The sequence below is a fragment of the Hippoglossus hippoglossus genome, chromosome 11, assembly GCF_009819705.1.
Source record: "Hippoglossus hippoglossus isolate fHipHip1 chromosome 11, fHipHip1.pri, whole genome shotgun sequence".
NCBI lineage: Eukaryota > Metazoa > Chordata > Actinopteri > Pleuronectiformes > Pleuronectidae > Hippoglossus > Hippoglossus hippoglossus.
Genome location: NC_047161.1, coordinates 3,919,775 through 3,934,343, shown reverse-complemented (window position 1 = coordinate 3,934,343; position 14,569 = coordinate 3,919,775). Strand labels below are relative to the sequence as shown.

General features: G+C 46.6%; 1 protein-coding gene across 1 annotated transcript in view; it reads right to left on the bottom strand.

Annotated features, from left to right (window-relative positions):
• Positions 1–14,569, bottom strand: part of myo1g (myosin IG) — a 32,371-nt gene that overhangs the window by 8,523 nt on the left and 9,279 nt on the right. The window contains exons 13-21 of the mRNA XM_034599900.1: positions 12,691–12,765; positions 12,440–12,572; positions 10,531–10,697; positions 10,039–10,246; positions 9,263–9,486; positions 8,792–8,936; positions 6,598–6,702; positions 5,793–5,906; positions 2,900–3,057 (exon numbers count right to left, since the gene is read on the bottom strand). Coding sequence (XP_034455791.1) covers positions 2,900–3,057; positions 5,793–5,906; positions 6,598–6,702; positions 8,792–8,936; positions 9,263–9,486; positions 10,039–10,246; positions 10,531–10,697; positions 12,440–12,572; positions 12,691–12,765 — 1,329 coding nt within the window. The remainder of the gene's footprint in view (positions 1–2,899; positions 3,058–5,792; positions 5,907–6,597; positions 6,703–8,791; positions 8,937–9,262; positions 9,487–10,038; positions 10,247–10,530; positions 10,698–12,439; positions 12,573–12,690; positions 12,766–14,569) is intronic.

Below are 14,569 nucleotides of genomic sequence, written 5' to 3'. Positions count from 1 at the left end.
TGAAAGCAGGAGATGTCGGGTTGAGCAGGAAAGAGCGACAGATAAAGGAGAGAGAGAGAGAGAGAGAGAGAGAGAGAGAGAGAGAGAGAGAGAGAGAGAGAGAGAGAGGAGGAACTCGGGGACGAGAGACGGATGTGACATGGTGACGGCACACCACACACTCCTGTCGTCGCCGGCGACACGCAGCGTCTTTCATGTCACGTTTCACCCCGGCGCTGCCTGTGCTGCCTTCACCGACCCACTTTGGTGCGGCTCACCGTGCAACCGGACACTTTCCAAACACCAGCGGCCTCCGAAGGTCTCGTCTCTCATGTTTGAATTAGAGCGATAAAGTAAAAAAAAACAAACAGCTGGAGTCACAATCGCTCCATTGACATTAACATTCTCCCAACCTCACAAACTGAAATGACGAGCGCGTGACTCTCATCGTCTGGGATCCCACTTCCTGACAGAAGGAAGCACAAGAGGAGTGTGTTTGTGTCACCCCCCCCCCCCCCCCCCCCCGGTTCATGCTCACACACTTACACAGCTCGCCCCTGACTTTGTGTCGTGAGGCTGCTTTTCATGGGTAGCATGGTAGAGGTCACGACCCCCCTCCATTCACTGCAGATGGCGGCACAAAGACAGGCGGAGAGCGGAAACCTGCTCCTGATGGTCGACTCTCGGCCGTGACGCTCGCCGCCGGAGCCACGCAGCTGCTGGAGGGTCCACGGCGAAGCAGAGACCCCTGCCAACCCCCCCCCCTCACCAAAAGACAGACCAAACCCAGACCAAAAGTCTAAGACTCGTAAAACCCACAAAAGCCTCACCGGGGATCTGGGATCAGCTCACTGAACACAGGAGGAGGAATCATTAAAGCGGGAACACACACCCTGGTGGGGCTGCCGTCTGCCTGGTCTCTGTGCTGCACCCCCCCCCCCGGCCTCAAAAACAAAATAAACGACTGAACCTCAGAAGAAACACGACATCGATATGAGCGAGAAGACGCCTCAGTGCACGTTTCATCTCTACACGACACCAGAAATCACACAGAAACCAAAACTGTTGAGGACTTTTCCAAATAGATTTTGTTTCACTTTGAATTTAAGTTACATCAACAGAAAACCAACTCCTCTAATCACATGACCTAAATATGTATATTTTAAATTATAATGGACTTCACTTTGCCTGAAACACATAATATTTATCACCTTCAATAAAAAAAAAGCCACAATCTTCACTGTAAAATCCAAAACAGGAAAATCTGCAGGGACTTTGTATATTTGTTTGTCTTTCCCCTTCGTCACTGAGTGTGGCCCCGTCAGGATTTGGAGGATTAATTCTCCTGGAGCCCAAAATCAGACCACGGACTCCGGCGCTGCCTCAGCGGGGACGACACCAACGACAACACGCCCACGCTCGCTGAGTCGCCACAACCAAAACAGTCTGCTCGGTGTGAAAACCTGCGGGTTCGTCCCATTCAAATCCAGTCTGGCAGAGATGAATGTGGGTGGAAGTGAATCAGATTTATAAACAGGTTGGGGGGGTGATGGATGTGATAAATGTCAGCGTGACTGATTCATTTCACGGCGTTTTATTCAGAGCACCGACAACTACGACAGTGATAAATGCCAAGAATATGATTTGTGTAATTGTTATGCTGCGTTAACAGACCTGGTTTTTCTCCGAGGTCTCCGACCACGGACAATGAGGCGGTGGTGTTTATTCATGTGACACAAAAGGCTGAATGTTTTCTCTGCAAACAATCACTTCACTCATTAACGTCTCGTCTCTCCTCAGCGGCGTCTAAAGGCCGGAATCAGCTGCTGGAGAGTTTTGTTCCGATGGAAACATTTGTAATATCTTTGTGTGTTTGAGCCGGACGACTGAATGACACTAATTAAGTGATGAAGTAACACAGCAGCCCAGAAACAGATGGAGCAAACAGAAGAATCCTCACGAATCTGTACAAGAACTTGCTCCTTTATCATTTCTACTTACTGCCACTTTAGTTAATAGTTTCTCCGTCTAATGTAACTTGCTTATTATTCTCATTACTTTTAGGCATGAGACCCCTAATTACTGGTTCTATATGTCAACCAGTTGTGACCAGTTCAACCAGCAAAGATATTTAGAGCAGCAACTAATAATTATTTTCATGAATCTTATTTTTGTTGATTTTTTCCAAATTTCTTGTTAAAGGAATGACTGAAATTATTCCTTGATTAACAAAATACTTGGTGATTCCCCTTCACTCCCTTTACTGCGAATTCTAGGCTTTTTAAAAAAGACATCCCCTGACTCTCCGGTTGGGAGACGACTGGTTCACCTGTAACCAGACACCCCAGTAATAAAAACCCATAATATCACCTGAAATAAAAAGGTTAAGGTTCTTCAAGCAATTTCATGACAGTCCTAACGCTGATCCACTTTGAAAGGTAAGAGCTTCAGCTGCAGAGGAAGAGCACGGAGCAGTTTTACCAGTGGAAATAAAGGGTTTAATTTAGAAACACCCTTAAATCACAACACATATGACTCAGTATCAAGTTTGTTAATGCTCAAAAAACAGCATCAACACCTTCTCAGACGGTGTCTAATAAAAACACAAACACCACATGACTTCAATCTACAGGTGTTAATGTAAAATGGCTCTATAATTAAAATAAAACACTTTTTTACAGGGTTAAATAAGTTTAACACCAGTGCTGCAGGAGATAAAAATGCTCTGGATGCTTTGACGTCAAAAAGAAGAATTCTTCATCGCCTGGTTCGGATCAAACTTTAGATTTTAGTGTTTATATTTTGCAGTAACATTTATTTAACCTTGGTCCCTGAAACAACCGAGCGCCGACCATTTCAAACACATCAGTGCAAACAGAGGCCACAGGATGAAGAGTCAGCGTGTTGTCGAGGAACTGACCGTGTGAAGTGGTCGACCAGCGCTCCCACCAGCTCGCCCACTCGGTCCTGGTTGGGGCACAGCTCCCCTCGCTGCAGACACAGCAGGACGTCGTCCTGAGAGGCCGTGTGCAGCGCCACCATCTGGTCGGCCCCGCTGGTCACGCTCAGTCCCGTAAACTGTAGAGAGACACACACGGACACAAATAATGAAGTCACGAAAACTTATCAGAAACATGAACAGTGATAAGAAATGCCTGAAATGACAGAAACCATCTTTTTGTTGCAGCCCGCCACCAGGGGGCGACCAAAACACTGTCTTCACTTTTAGGCGGCTGTCATGTCGTCCATCTTTACAGTGTATGAACCAGACAGTAGATCACACATTTACACTTTTAACACTAGTTACAGATTTTCTGTCTTCGTCCGCTCGTGCTAACCATCCAGATGTTCTGTAACTTTTCCAGATGCTGTATACTACACAACATAATGCACAGGACCCGACTGTAGAGCGAGAGCGGCACATACAAGGGCACCGGAAATTAATTTGTATAAAAACGTCAGGGGATTAACACGTCAACGTATAATACTTTGTGAATTTAATTCAGCCAGTACAGTAGATCCTGGATCAACAAAATCATGCCTGAATGAAGTCGGGGGCGGATTATTTCTGCTCCCGGTATGAAGGGCGAGAGAAACTGTGCCCGCGGTGCACGTGAGGTGCAGCGACGGGAAAGTCAGGAGGTGCGACCCAGATGGAATCGTGTTCCGATTTACTGCGGCTGGAGAAGCGTGGGCGAGAGAGAGAGAGAGAGAGAGAGAGAGAGAGAGAGAGAGAGAGAGGGAGAGGGAGAGAGAGAGAGAGAGAGAGAGAGAGAGAGAGAGAGAGAGAGAGAGAGAGAGAGAGGACGGAGTGAAAGTGAGAGAGAAGGACAAAGAGAGAGGGAGAGTTACAGTGTGTGTGAAAGATAAACAGAGAGAGAGAGAGAGAGAGAGAGAGAGAGGTGCATCAGAGGTTTTAGAAAGGGAGAGTCAGAGTGGACTAAGCCTCTTATAACCCCCCCCCCGGCACACAGGTTAATCCAGCAGGGACGACCGTGAGCAGGACGTCCCGCCATTGTCCAGCACAGGAGGCACAATTACTTCATGTTGAAATGTGGAATTTATTTATTGAATTAACAGAATTCTAGTCTATAAAAGCAGGAGTGGGACTTTTCCTACCAAACAAATTAAGACTATGATGTTGTCGAGTCCTTTAGTAGATTTGCTTTTCAGGGCTTTCCTCGTCAAACGTGAGTTTCAGTTACAACACTCGACTGAAGCGTCACAATCACACACGAAGCTGCTCGGCGTCTTCAAACGCTCCGTTCTCTGTTTGTGACCTGGTTACGACTCGCATCCTTCAGTCTGAGCAGCAGAGCTTAATAACATCGGTTATCTTCAGGAGCTCCGCTGCCGCATAATGATGCTTTTCAACCCTCTGGCGTGTGTTGAGCTATTTCTCCCCCGCGCTCTTTAAAACCGACCGCTGGACGTCCAGCTGTGCCGACTCGTTATTACTGGAATTTACTGATTACTGTTGAAAGTGCGAATCAAACTTCTCAGTCTCAGAGTTTCTTCTTCCAGACTTCAACAAACTTCATGTCACAGAAACAGAAATAAAACAAAAAATTATAAGAAATGAGAAATGTCATGATATAGATATTTGAATATGAGTGAAACCCCATGAAATAGACTCTAAATTTTCCTCGTGCATTATTAGATCTGTTCATATTTTGTATATTGAAAGGAGACTTTGCGCTTTTTTCAGTTTTCCTTTCCTCTGGTGTGTTAGAGGTTGTTTGTGAATGTAGAAGTTCTGCAAAGTTAAAAAGTCCATAGAGTTCTTTAATATCGAGTCAGCTCAAAATATTAAAAAGTTGAGTATAGACACAGGTTTGAAAAATGATTGCAAACGTCTAGTGGAGATCATTGTAATCTACTGGAAAGCTTCACATGTGTAACAACTCATTTCCAAACGCCCCCTCAGTATTTCTTTTCCTAAACTTCTGACATCAAGTCCTCCCCAACATCCTGTTCGGTCAAAAAAATCCTGATGAAAAAAGCTATTTGACGGGACCTTAAAGGATCCGGTCAAATAAAGCTGTCATCTCCTGTCTCACTCTTCTTCACTTCCAGCCTCACGTCCCCGGTGACTTCCCCTGATCCAGTTTCTCACATCAGGCCAGGAAATGAGCCAGGTTCGCCCCCGACGGCAGAAAAACCTTGAGATAAGCCAGGACGCCGCCGCCGCTGTAGCACGAACGCCGCCTCACACACTCCAACGTGCCCATAAACACCCACATGTTGACTCTGGACTCTGAGAAACCAGGTCAGAAGCCCCTTGGGTCACATGGCTCTCTCGCTGCGCGTCCTGGTACCTTCCTCACTTATCGATGGACGGCAGCGACACAGGTCAAACGTGATGGAGGATGTGTGTGTGTGGAGTGAAACAATGGCGGTGAAGCAGCAGCTGTTGGGAAGTGGAGCTGTGCTGTTCATCACGTGGGGACACAAACCTTACTGGTCCATACTGGTCCATACTGGTCCCTACCACTCTGTTCATTTGGGTCAGGGCCGCTGCAGCAGCCCGACGGGACAAACTAAACACCTTTTGAGTTTCTATGACAACTGAAGGTTTCCACAGGTTCTCTACAGTGTTGGGAAGGGGGCGGGGGAGGTGAGGGGTATTCAGCTGCAACATGACACTTCACCACTAGATGTCACTGCATTCTACACACTGAACCTTTAATGAGGCAATGTTCATAATGATGAAAAGAACAAGCAGGTATACGACGGTCCCTGCGAGGATTGCAAATGAGTTTGTGTGTCGTGTTTCTCTGTGGATGAAAGAGTGTGCGTGTGTGCGTTCTCACCGCCTCCAAAGGAAGCCTCTTCAAAACCTTGTACTGTTTCTTCGGCTCTAATTTGTAGAGGTACTTGTCTGTGACGAGGAGGCCGCGGTCTGTGCTTCTGTTGAATCTATTCACCTGAGAGAGCGGAGGAGGGAAACAAAGAAAAAGAAAGATAAGATGAAGAATTTGTTCCTTTTCTGTTTTTCTGTTAAGATCTTTGTTTGCCACTTGTGGAAACCTCTGGGTTATCATCGCTATGTTCAATTCCAGATCAGGTTTCCTCGAGGAGCTGCAACACGCGTAAACAACAAAGACAAATCAAAGGCTCTGATGCTTCTGTCAGTTTCATGGGTTGTTTTATTCACTTTGTTTAAGCCCAGATTTCTTCAGAAACACAAAATCTAAAGCTTTCCCCAGGATTTAGTAAAAATCCTCCCTTTACAATCCCTGACTACGAAAAATATGGTCATTATTATCCAGAGGGAGATGATAAGTTCAAGTTCATCATGAGGTGAAGTCATAAGAACTGAAGAATCTTCGAGGTTCAGAAAAGTCTATGAATGAATTCAGTCCCTTTCATGATTAATCCTTTGATTATACTTCTTTCCTCCTGTCGGAGAGAGGGTTGTATTGGAACATGAAATATTGAAAGACGAGCTCATACAAAGGAGGAAGAGTGTGAGGGGGTGGAACGGAGGGGGGGGGGGGAAAGCAAGTGAGAAAAACATCCCACAGCGAAAGAGGAAGCAACAAAAAAAGACAGAAACTCCTCGTGGCTACAACACAGATTTTTCATTTCACGGTGTCCGTCTCCCTCGTACTGTACCTTCCTGCAGAAGCCGGAGAAGAGGATCCAGCTGAACTCGTTTTTGTTCCTCAGCTCCTTGGAAGCGCGGACGAAGCCGGAGCTGGTCTGGGGGCAGTCTCGTACCTGCGGGAAATTGAAAGGCCCACATTATTTGCGAGGGGCCCTGGATGATGTCACCGGGGCCACAGCTCAGATGGTTTTGGGAACGTATCTCGTCGTAAAAACTCTGTGTGACCTCGCTCAGCCTCTTTTTCTAGCTTTTTTTTTATGGCTTTAATTCCATGAGTGGAAGATGAAAGCTCGGGGGCCTCGGGCTGCGGTTACCAGACACGGTGTTTGACATGCCGTTAGAGGGTGGGGGGGGGCAGGGCAGCTGATACTGGAGCTAAACGGCCTGATGAGAAATACAGTCATGGGCAGCTGAGTAGGAAATTTAAAACCGTGTCATAGTGTCCCTGCTATAGAAAGGAGCCATTATAATAAAGTCTTCAATCGTATGTGACTGTTTCTCCTCAGAGCCGTTGTGCATTAATGTTTTCCCACTGTAGGACTGTGGTGTGACGACAGTCCTGTGCTGGGCCCATCACACATCTCACAGCGGAAACCTCATGTTGCTTCCTACAGCGACTTCAGGACACCAGTGGATTTAGATTTTTTCTAATGTGGAGCCCAACCGATATGGGTTCTGGGGGTTGATGCAGATACTGACATCACTGGCAATGATTCCCTTAGATGTTGTTATTAAACCCTTATGACAATGGTTTGATAACAACATCTTATGGAATAGATAGATAAATACTTATAAACCGCACCATATACAGTATCTGTGAAAGGTTTCTTATCGGACGCTGTTTATTGGCCAGCAGATAAACCAGTCGGGCTCTGATGTGATGTCAGGGGCACAGATGTTTTGATGAATGAAGTTAGATGTGAAAACTGTCCTTTATTTTTTATATGTAAGATCAGCTCAAATCCAAGGTATCGACTTGTTGACGTTTCTGAGAAAGACCTGACCCACTAAATGGTGGAACTGTCCCATTTCCACTTATTCTCCTCGATCTGTAACAGCGTCGGCCACCTCCACACGACTCGGGCCAGCCACGAGCCGCATTACATGCACTTATCTATAGGTCTTTATGGAATTAACCACAATCACGTGAAGCGGCCCTGAAGGAGGCCAGCGTGTCACCGGCCGCCTGACCCACTAACGAGGGGAGTGACTCAGGGCTCTCTGTCGGGGGTCACGCTCCCTGAAGGAGCCTTTCAAGCCGGCGGCCACCAAATAACCTCAGATTATCTGGTAAATGAGCCCAGTGTGGGCTTCATTAAAAACGTCTGTGTTCACGAGCACCATCCTCCTGCTTCGGTCATGCTGTTTACCCCGAGGCTCGTCACATGCACTTATATACATCACAACAACACACAGTTTCCATACGCTGCCCCTTCCAGTTGTGTTCACTGTGATAGAGTCGAGTGAGAAGTGAGTCCGATGGATTGTCACAGTTGTTTTTATAAAAAGAAAGAGTCACACTGACCAGGTTACAGTCAATGAGGTCCTCTTGTGGTCGGGAGGGCAAAGAAAACGCAATAAAACGAAGAAGACAAAACACACATCTATTGATTTTGAAAAAAGGTTAACGTTTTTTTTATCGTTAAGAAGATTTGACCTGTTTTTAAAGTAGCAGCAAAATAAATGTCTCAAAACAATAAGAAATTAAAGCCTGGAAAAGAATTAGCTTTACCTCATTATTAAGTTTAAAAATACTCTTTTTTTAACACTTGGTTTCAGCTCCTGTCTCTTTAACATTATTTGATCAAATCATTCTCAAGTTATTTGATTTATTTGCACTAACTCAACATGATAGAAACGCCTTTACATTGAATTTATGTAAAAATGTTACATGGAAATTTGATATGTAATTGAAATACATAAAGTTAATTTTCATCAAATGTCTCCTTGAGAAAATAATCATCATCATAGGACTATTATTAATAAATACAGTAGAAACTAGTAATCTAAAGTTAATATCACGAGTACACATGATGTGTGGTGTAACATGAAAAGAACTCAGCAGTACCACGCTTCTTGTTTAATTGTGTGTGTGTGTGTGTGTGTGTGTGTGTGTGTGTGTGTGTGTGTGTGTGTGTGTGTGTGTGTGTGTGTGTGTGTGTGTGTGTGTGTGTGTGTGTGTGTGTGTGTTGTGACTCTCACATTAGCCAGGTAGTCCCTCTCCCAGGCTCGGCTGAGTCCCCAGTGTTTCCTCTCTCCGCTCAGAGCCGTCAGCGCCGCCACCTTGGCCCGGACCTCCAGCGTGTCAGACGGCGGGATGTTCTTCACGATCTGCCGCGCCCACCACCTGACAACACGGGGGGAGAACAAAGCCGTGTGGGTGAAATCAAACATCAAAGCTGCAGAGCAGCAGGAGGAGCAGCTCCAGGTTAACGTGTGTGAGGATACAAATAGATTTTATCTGCAGCGCCAAAACATTTTCACGAGTCACACAACAACAACAACAACAACAACAACAACAACACACTCGCACAACAAATTCTGCTGAAAAAGAGGTTTGAAAAGTTTTTTCTTGTTGTATGTCGCATTCAAATATTGAGGCCTCTCTCATATCATTTTGATTTATATGATTTGAATTGAACATTGTTGGAATAAAGATACAAGAACATTTACCTGCGATGCAGCAGGACTGTGTTGTTATGAAACTGGGACAGAGATGCGGGCGGGGTCGGCCACTCCACGCTCTTCCCATAGTCGGCCATAGTTCGCACATTAGCGAACCTCCGCACCACCTCCCAGAAGTGAGCCTTGACCTTGTAGCGCTTATAGCAGCCCATGATGGTGTAGATGGCCCTCATCCGCTGGCACCGCATACGAGCCAACGCCCCTCGCCAAACCTGCCGGCGTGAGAAAAACAGGGGAGAGAGAAGGGAGATGTTTTTCTTGGAGTCCTGCTGAGCTGAAGACAAAAACTCGTGCTCCAGTTAGAGACCCAGACTCTGCACAGCCATCGAAGTAGGTCAGCGAGAAGAGAAGGATATTTCACAGTGCGAGCCGAGTAATTGACTTTAATGTAACTGTACTCTGGATCTCATTAATCCTCCCAATTATTGTTACAGGAAATTGGGATTCATGCAGGCAGATGAATCCCAGTCCAAGTTAACCAGGAGCCACATATTCTCGAGGCTGAGGCAAAGTGAAGGCTCCTCTTTGAAACCCAGAATCCACCGTTTGACACCGGAGGAGATAATGTTGTGGGTGATTAACTGTGGACGACTTGAGCTGCCTGCTGCATTACATCAGGTCTCTGTGTCAGATCAATACATCCTCATTAAAATACAAGCACGGATTCCAAAACATCCGTGGAGGATTTAAAATCCCGTTGAGGGGTGAATAGCGAAGAGAGGATCGTTTAATCTCGGCAATTACACGCAGCACTGCAGTCGTACCTTCTGCAGGAAGAGCACCAGGATGGGGATGACTGCCGCTCTCTCCTGCTCCAGGGTGAAGAGAGAGCGCGGCGTCCGGACAAACAGCTTGGTGTGGCCGTACGCCACGTCGTCCTGGAAACCGTAGTGGTTGACGATGGCCTCCACCGCGTGTCGGTCGGACGCCATCAGGTGGTTCGGCCAGGTGTACTCGCACGTCATTTTATAGCTGCAGGAGACAGAGAGACATCAGGTGTTGTTATCGCAACAGAGTGAAGCCGAAACATCTTGATCGCCCCCTGGTGGCAGACAGGGTCATAAACCCCTGCCTCCTCCATGTTAGCAGAGGGGACATGGACCAAACTAAAAAGTGAAGGTACACGTTAAACAAATGTTTCTCAAAGATGTTTGTCCATTATTGGTTTAAACACAAACGAGAATGTGCACCATTTTTCTTCACAGTCAAACTTAACAATTCAACCTTCAACCGGACTTTTCACTACGCTCTCTTACCGCTGCAGGAAGCGATCGTAGGGCTGCCTGTGGGCGAAGCCCGCCCTGCGCACCATCACGTTCTCCAGCAGGCCGAGGTACGCCACCTGGTGCTGGCAGCGAGCGGCGTCGAACAACACCGGCGACTTCATCTCGTTGGGCTTCACGCAGCGCACATAGTACGGCTCCTGGAAGACAGAGCAGAGGGTTGTTGGCCTAAAGGACTGTAACACAGATCAGTAGTTCTATTACCTTTGTCGGTTTTATTATTGTATTGTTGTTGTTTTAATGCTGTATTTAAATTTAGTTTTATTAATGAATCATTTTATTCCGTTATCTTTTTTTAATCCTCTTTTAACCATGAAAAGCACTTTAATTACATTTTGAAAAGTGCTGAAAATGTATCATTATTATTATTGTTGTTGTTCGTATCATTATTGTTATTAATACTGTAAATTTTATCATAAATGCAAACTTGCATCAGTCTTTTATTTGCTCATGTGTCCGTCGCTGTGGAAGTAAACAAACTCAGCCTGTAAACTGTCACTGAGCCACAAACTGAGTTCAGTGACCTTAATGTGGTTTTTCCGCAGACACCCCAGTGAGCAGCTGAGCCTCAGAACATGTCCACTTACTAACAGCACATTGAACTTCAGGTTAAAACTTGGAGAACAGTAAAAAACGTGTCTGGGATCTCAGAGGGACACGACATCCTATCAAAGAACAGAGACTGTTGTGTTTTCACTGTCGTTTGCTTTCTGTCCATGAAAGAGGAACAAAGCGGAACAAAGTGAGAACATCGAGACGACGGTGTCATCCATCATATCAATGATGCATGTTCGGCAGAGATGTGAGAAGCGAGGCGGTTAATGAGGGTTGGGAGGAAATGAGGTGAGCAGACCGGGCACAGGTGAACAGGCAGAAGAGGAAGTCATCCGCTCTTTCAACGTGATCTTTGCCAGAGCAGTTTTCTTTCATTTTTACCTCAGTCACACCGAGACAGGACGCAACAACAGCCCAGCAGCAGGCCATCCCAAAATAACAGCAGGAAATGTCAGACTCCAGTCAGCGAGACGAGGCCAGGAGAGGTGAGCAGCACCTCCTCCTCCTCCTCACCACCCTCCGAACTCCACACACACTCAGACAGGATGAGGACAAGCAAGAGCACATTGCTCTGTATTCATGCTCCTGCTGGACAGCTGCACGCTTCCTCTCGCCCCGTAGCTTGTGATGCATGACAACAAACCGTCCTCCCAAAAGAAACACGGCACAGATGCACTGGCAGCCTCAGAATGTGACTCATATACGAGCTTCACAGGGACCAGAGGAGCGTCTGCTGGTGCAGAGCATCGTCCTGATGATCACACGTATGAGTAAACAGAAGGAAAGATCTACTGACGCCAAACTATTGGCTAAAGATTAAGAGTCGAGGGATTTTGACACGTCACCCATTGGTTTGTGAGCTGCCGTTCCGAGGCCTCCAGTTTGGCATTTTGTCCACGTGGCATTTGGGCTTTTTGAAACTAGAAGTAGCCGATCTGGAGGAGCAGACTGTGCTTTACGGTCCATTTGACTCTTACTGGGATCATAATTTACAAAATGAACACCATGCTATGTTGAAGAAGACTTGAAACTAAAGATTGAGACCATAAAGTCCTTAGGAAAATATTATTTAAGTTATAAGAGCGAGAAGGAGATTTAAAATGGACACAGAACACATCGCGTTGTTTATCTAAATGAAGAGTGGAGTATATCAATGTATTCATTATTTTAGGCACAAAATGAAATCCTTCTCTCTCACACATCGCTCTCAACTTCACAGCTTTACCAACAACATGACATGGTTTTACTTCTTATTGTCACAATTAGCTGATCTAAAAATGTGCCGCTTTCCCCTCTGGGACGTAAATCGTGAGCCGGAGCCACTGACCTTACAGGCCAGTTTATCCACTAAGGCCACAATGGAGTTCTTGAAGAGGGTGGCGGCGGTCAGAGGTCGCTTGGTGACCTCGGTGATGCCCAGCTGACCATCTGGCCACATCTCCTTCAGGACTGGGTTGGCACTTTGAGATGGAGAGAGGACGACATTAACTGGGTTAGTCAGAAGAAACTCTTATTTACACTTAACCCAGTTACTGAACCCAGTCTAGAACATCATGAGGCGGAGTCTGTATCTGGCACCTGTTGTACATGAGGCGCTTGAAGTCTTGGAAGAGCAGGTCCTTGTTTTTGTCCAAAAAGCCCTCGACGGAATATCTGCAACAGAGGAAGTGGACAAAAGTGGATCAGAAGAAGCCCCTTCGAGTAAAGTGTAGGCGTCAGGATGCTGCGACAGAAAGTAACACGATTTAAACAGCGAGCGTCACCATCATTACCCGCTAACAGGCTCCGCTCTCTGCTCCCAGTGATTCATAGTCCTCAGGCCGGAGGATTAGAACAACAGTCAGGCCACTTAGACAATTTACAAATTAGGGACATGGTCGAAACCCCCCCCCCCCCCCCACTGGTTAAACAAAACAAAACAGAAAACTGTCCACAAACTAATCTGTCTGTTTTCAAACTGCCCAGTTGGCATCAGTGGGAGGTCACGGGCACAACTGTGAGGCACCGTTACAGAAGTCAGATAAACCTCTGCCTCTTTTTCTCCCATTCACAATTCAATTATAGAGATAAAAGCTGCATCCTTTTTATAGAACGCAGAAACTGTGCAGACATGAGCAGCGTTTCACTGGAGCAACAATACAATACAACGTGAAAATGCTCAGTTTCAAAACCTTTTTTTCACTTCCCATCAGTGCAGCAGCTCCCACTCTCACACACCTCCCCTTCCACCTTTCTAGTGAACACACACAAACATGTCACATGTCGTGTGCGGCTGTGTCCTCGTCTGTCACATCTGGAGGCAAAGACGCAGAGCTGGCTGTGACAGATGTGTCCCCCCCCTGCCTCACGAGCGGCGAAACCACCTGACCAGCTTCTAGGAAGCTTGCCGAGGGGAGACGGAGTGTGAAAGGATGAGAGGGAGCAATCAGAACACACAATAACAAGCCACACCACTGGTTTACAAGGACAGGACAGTGGATGGAACAGGACATACAGGACAGGACATGCAGAGATAAAGGCAGAAGCTCTCCAGAGATGGGAGGATGATTTAGAGGGAGGTATATTTATGTGAAGGTCAAGGTTGGTGGGAGGAGAGAGCTGCGTTGTTCTGGGCTGAAGGGAGCACACATGCTCCGGGAGCACACATGCTCCGGGAGCACACATGCTCCGGGAGCCGGGCGACACCAACCTGACATTTCTTGCGATACGAAGTTGTGCATTAAGGGAAGATGATGCATCTTACGGCTGCTCAAAGTGCTGCATGTGCAGGCTTGAACGCTGCAGGGAATTTAAAATGTGGGCAGCAAAGAGAGTCAGGTGAGAGTCGCAGAAAAGGAGGAGGAGAAACAGAAGAAACAGGAGGAGGAAGGAAAAAAGAGGAGGAGGAGGCGAAGTAGGTCAAAGCTTGTGATCGTGGCGGTGGTTTGGTGAGAGGAGGGGGAGGAGGGCAGCGGGTGGCGAGGGTATATTTAGCCATAGACTCTGGGATGGGATGGGATGGGACAGGGGATGATGGGGGGGCCAGTGCCAGCAGGAAGCAATATACGAGGGGTGACAGCTCAGCTGAAGGGACATCGACGTGGCCCCGAGACGAGCTGAAGCCGGGTGACGGGGACGAACGGTGACAAGGGGCGAACATCTGTCATTACCACCGTCATGCTAATGCTGGCAGGAGTCAAATAAAAGTAAGTGCATTTTAAAAGCACAAAAACAGGAATAAAAACATCCTTGAACCTGCAATATCTGATATTTATTTGTCCACTTGGGGGCAGCGTAAACAAGTTGTGGACCCAATGTTGACATATCATCGAGGTACACATGCTCATCTAATCACGAAGTTTCAGCTTGTTTTTATAGCATCAAATAACTAATCAAAACCAAACCTAGGCCTGAGTGTGATGAAGACTTCTTGTTTGGCTCCTGTCCCATTTGCTGAGGCATGTTTTATGAACTCCAC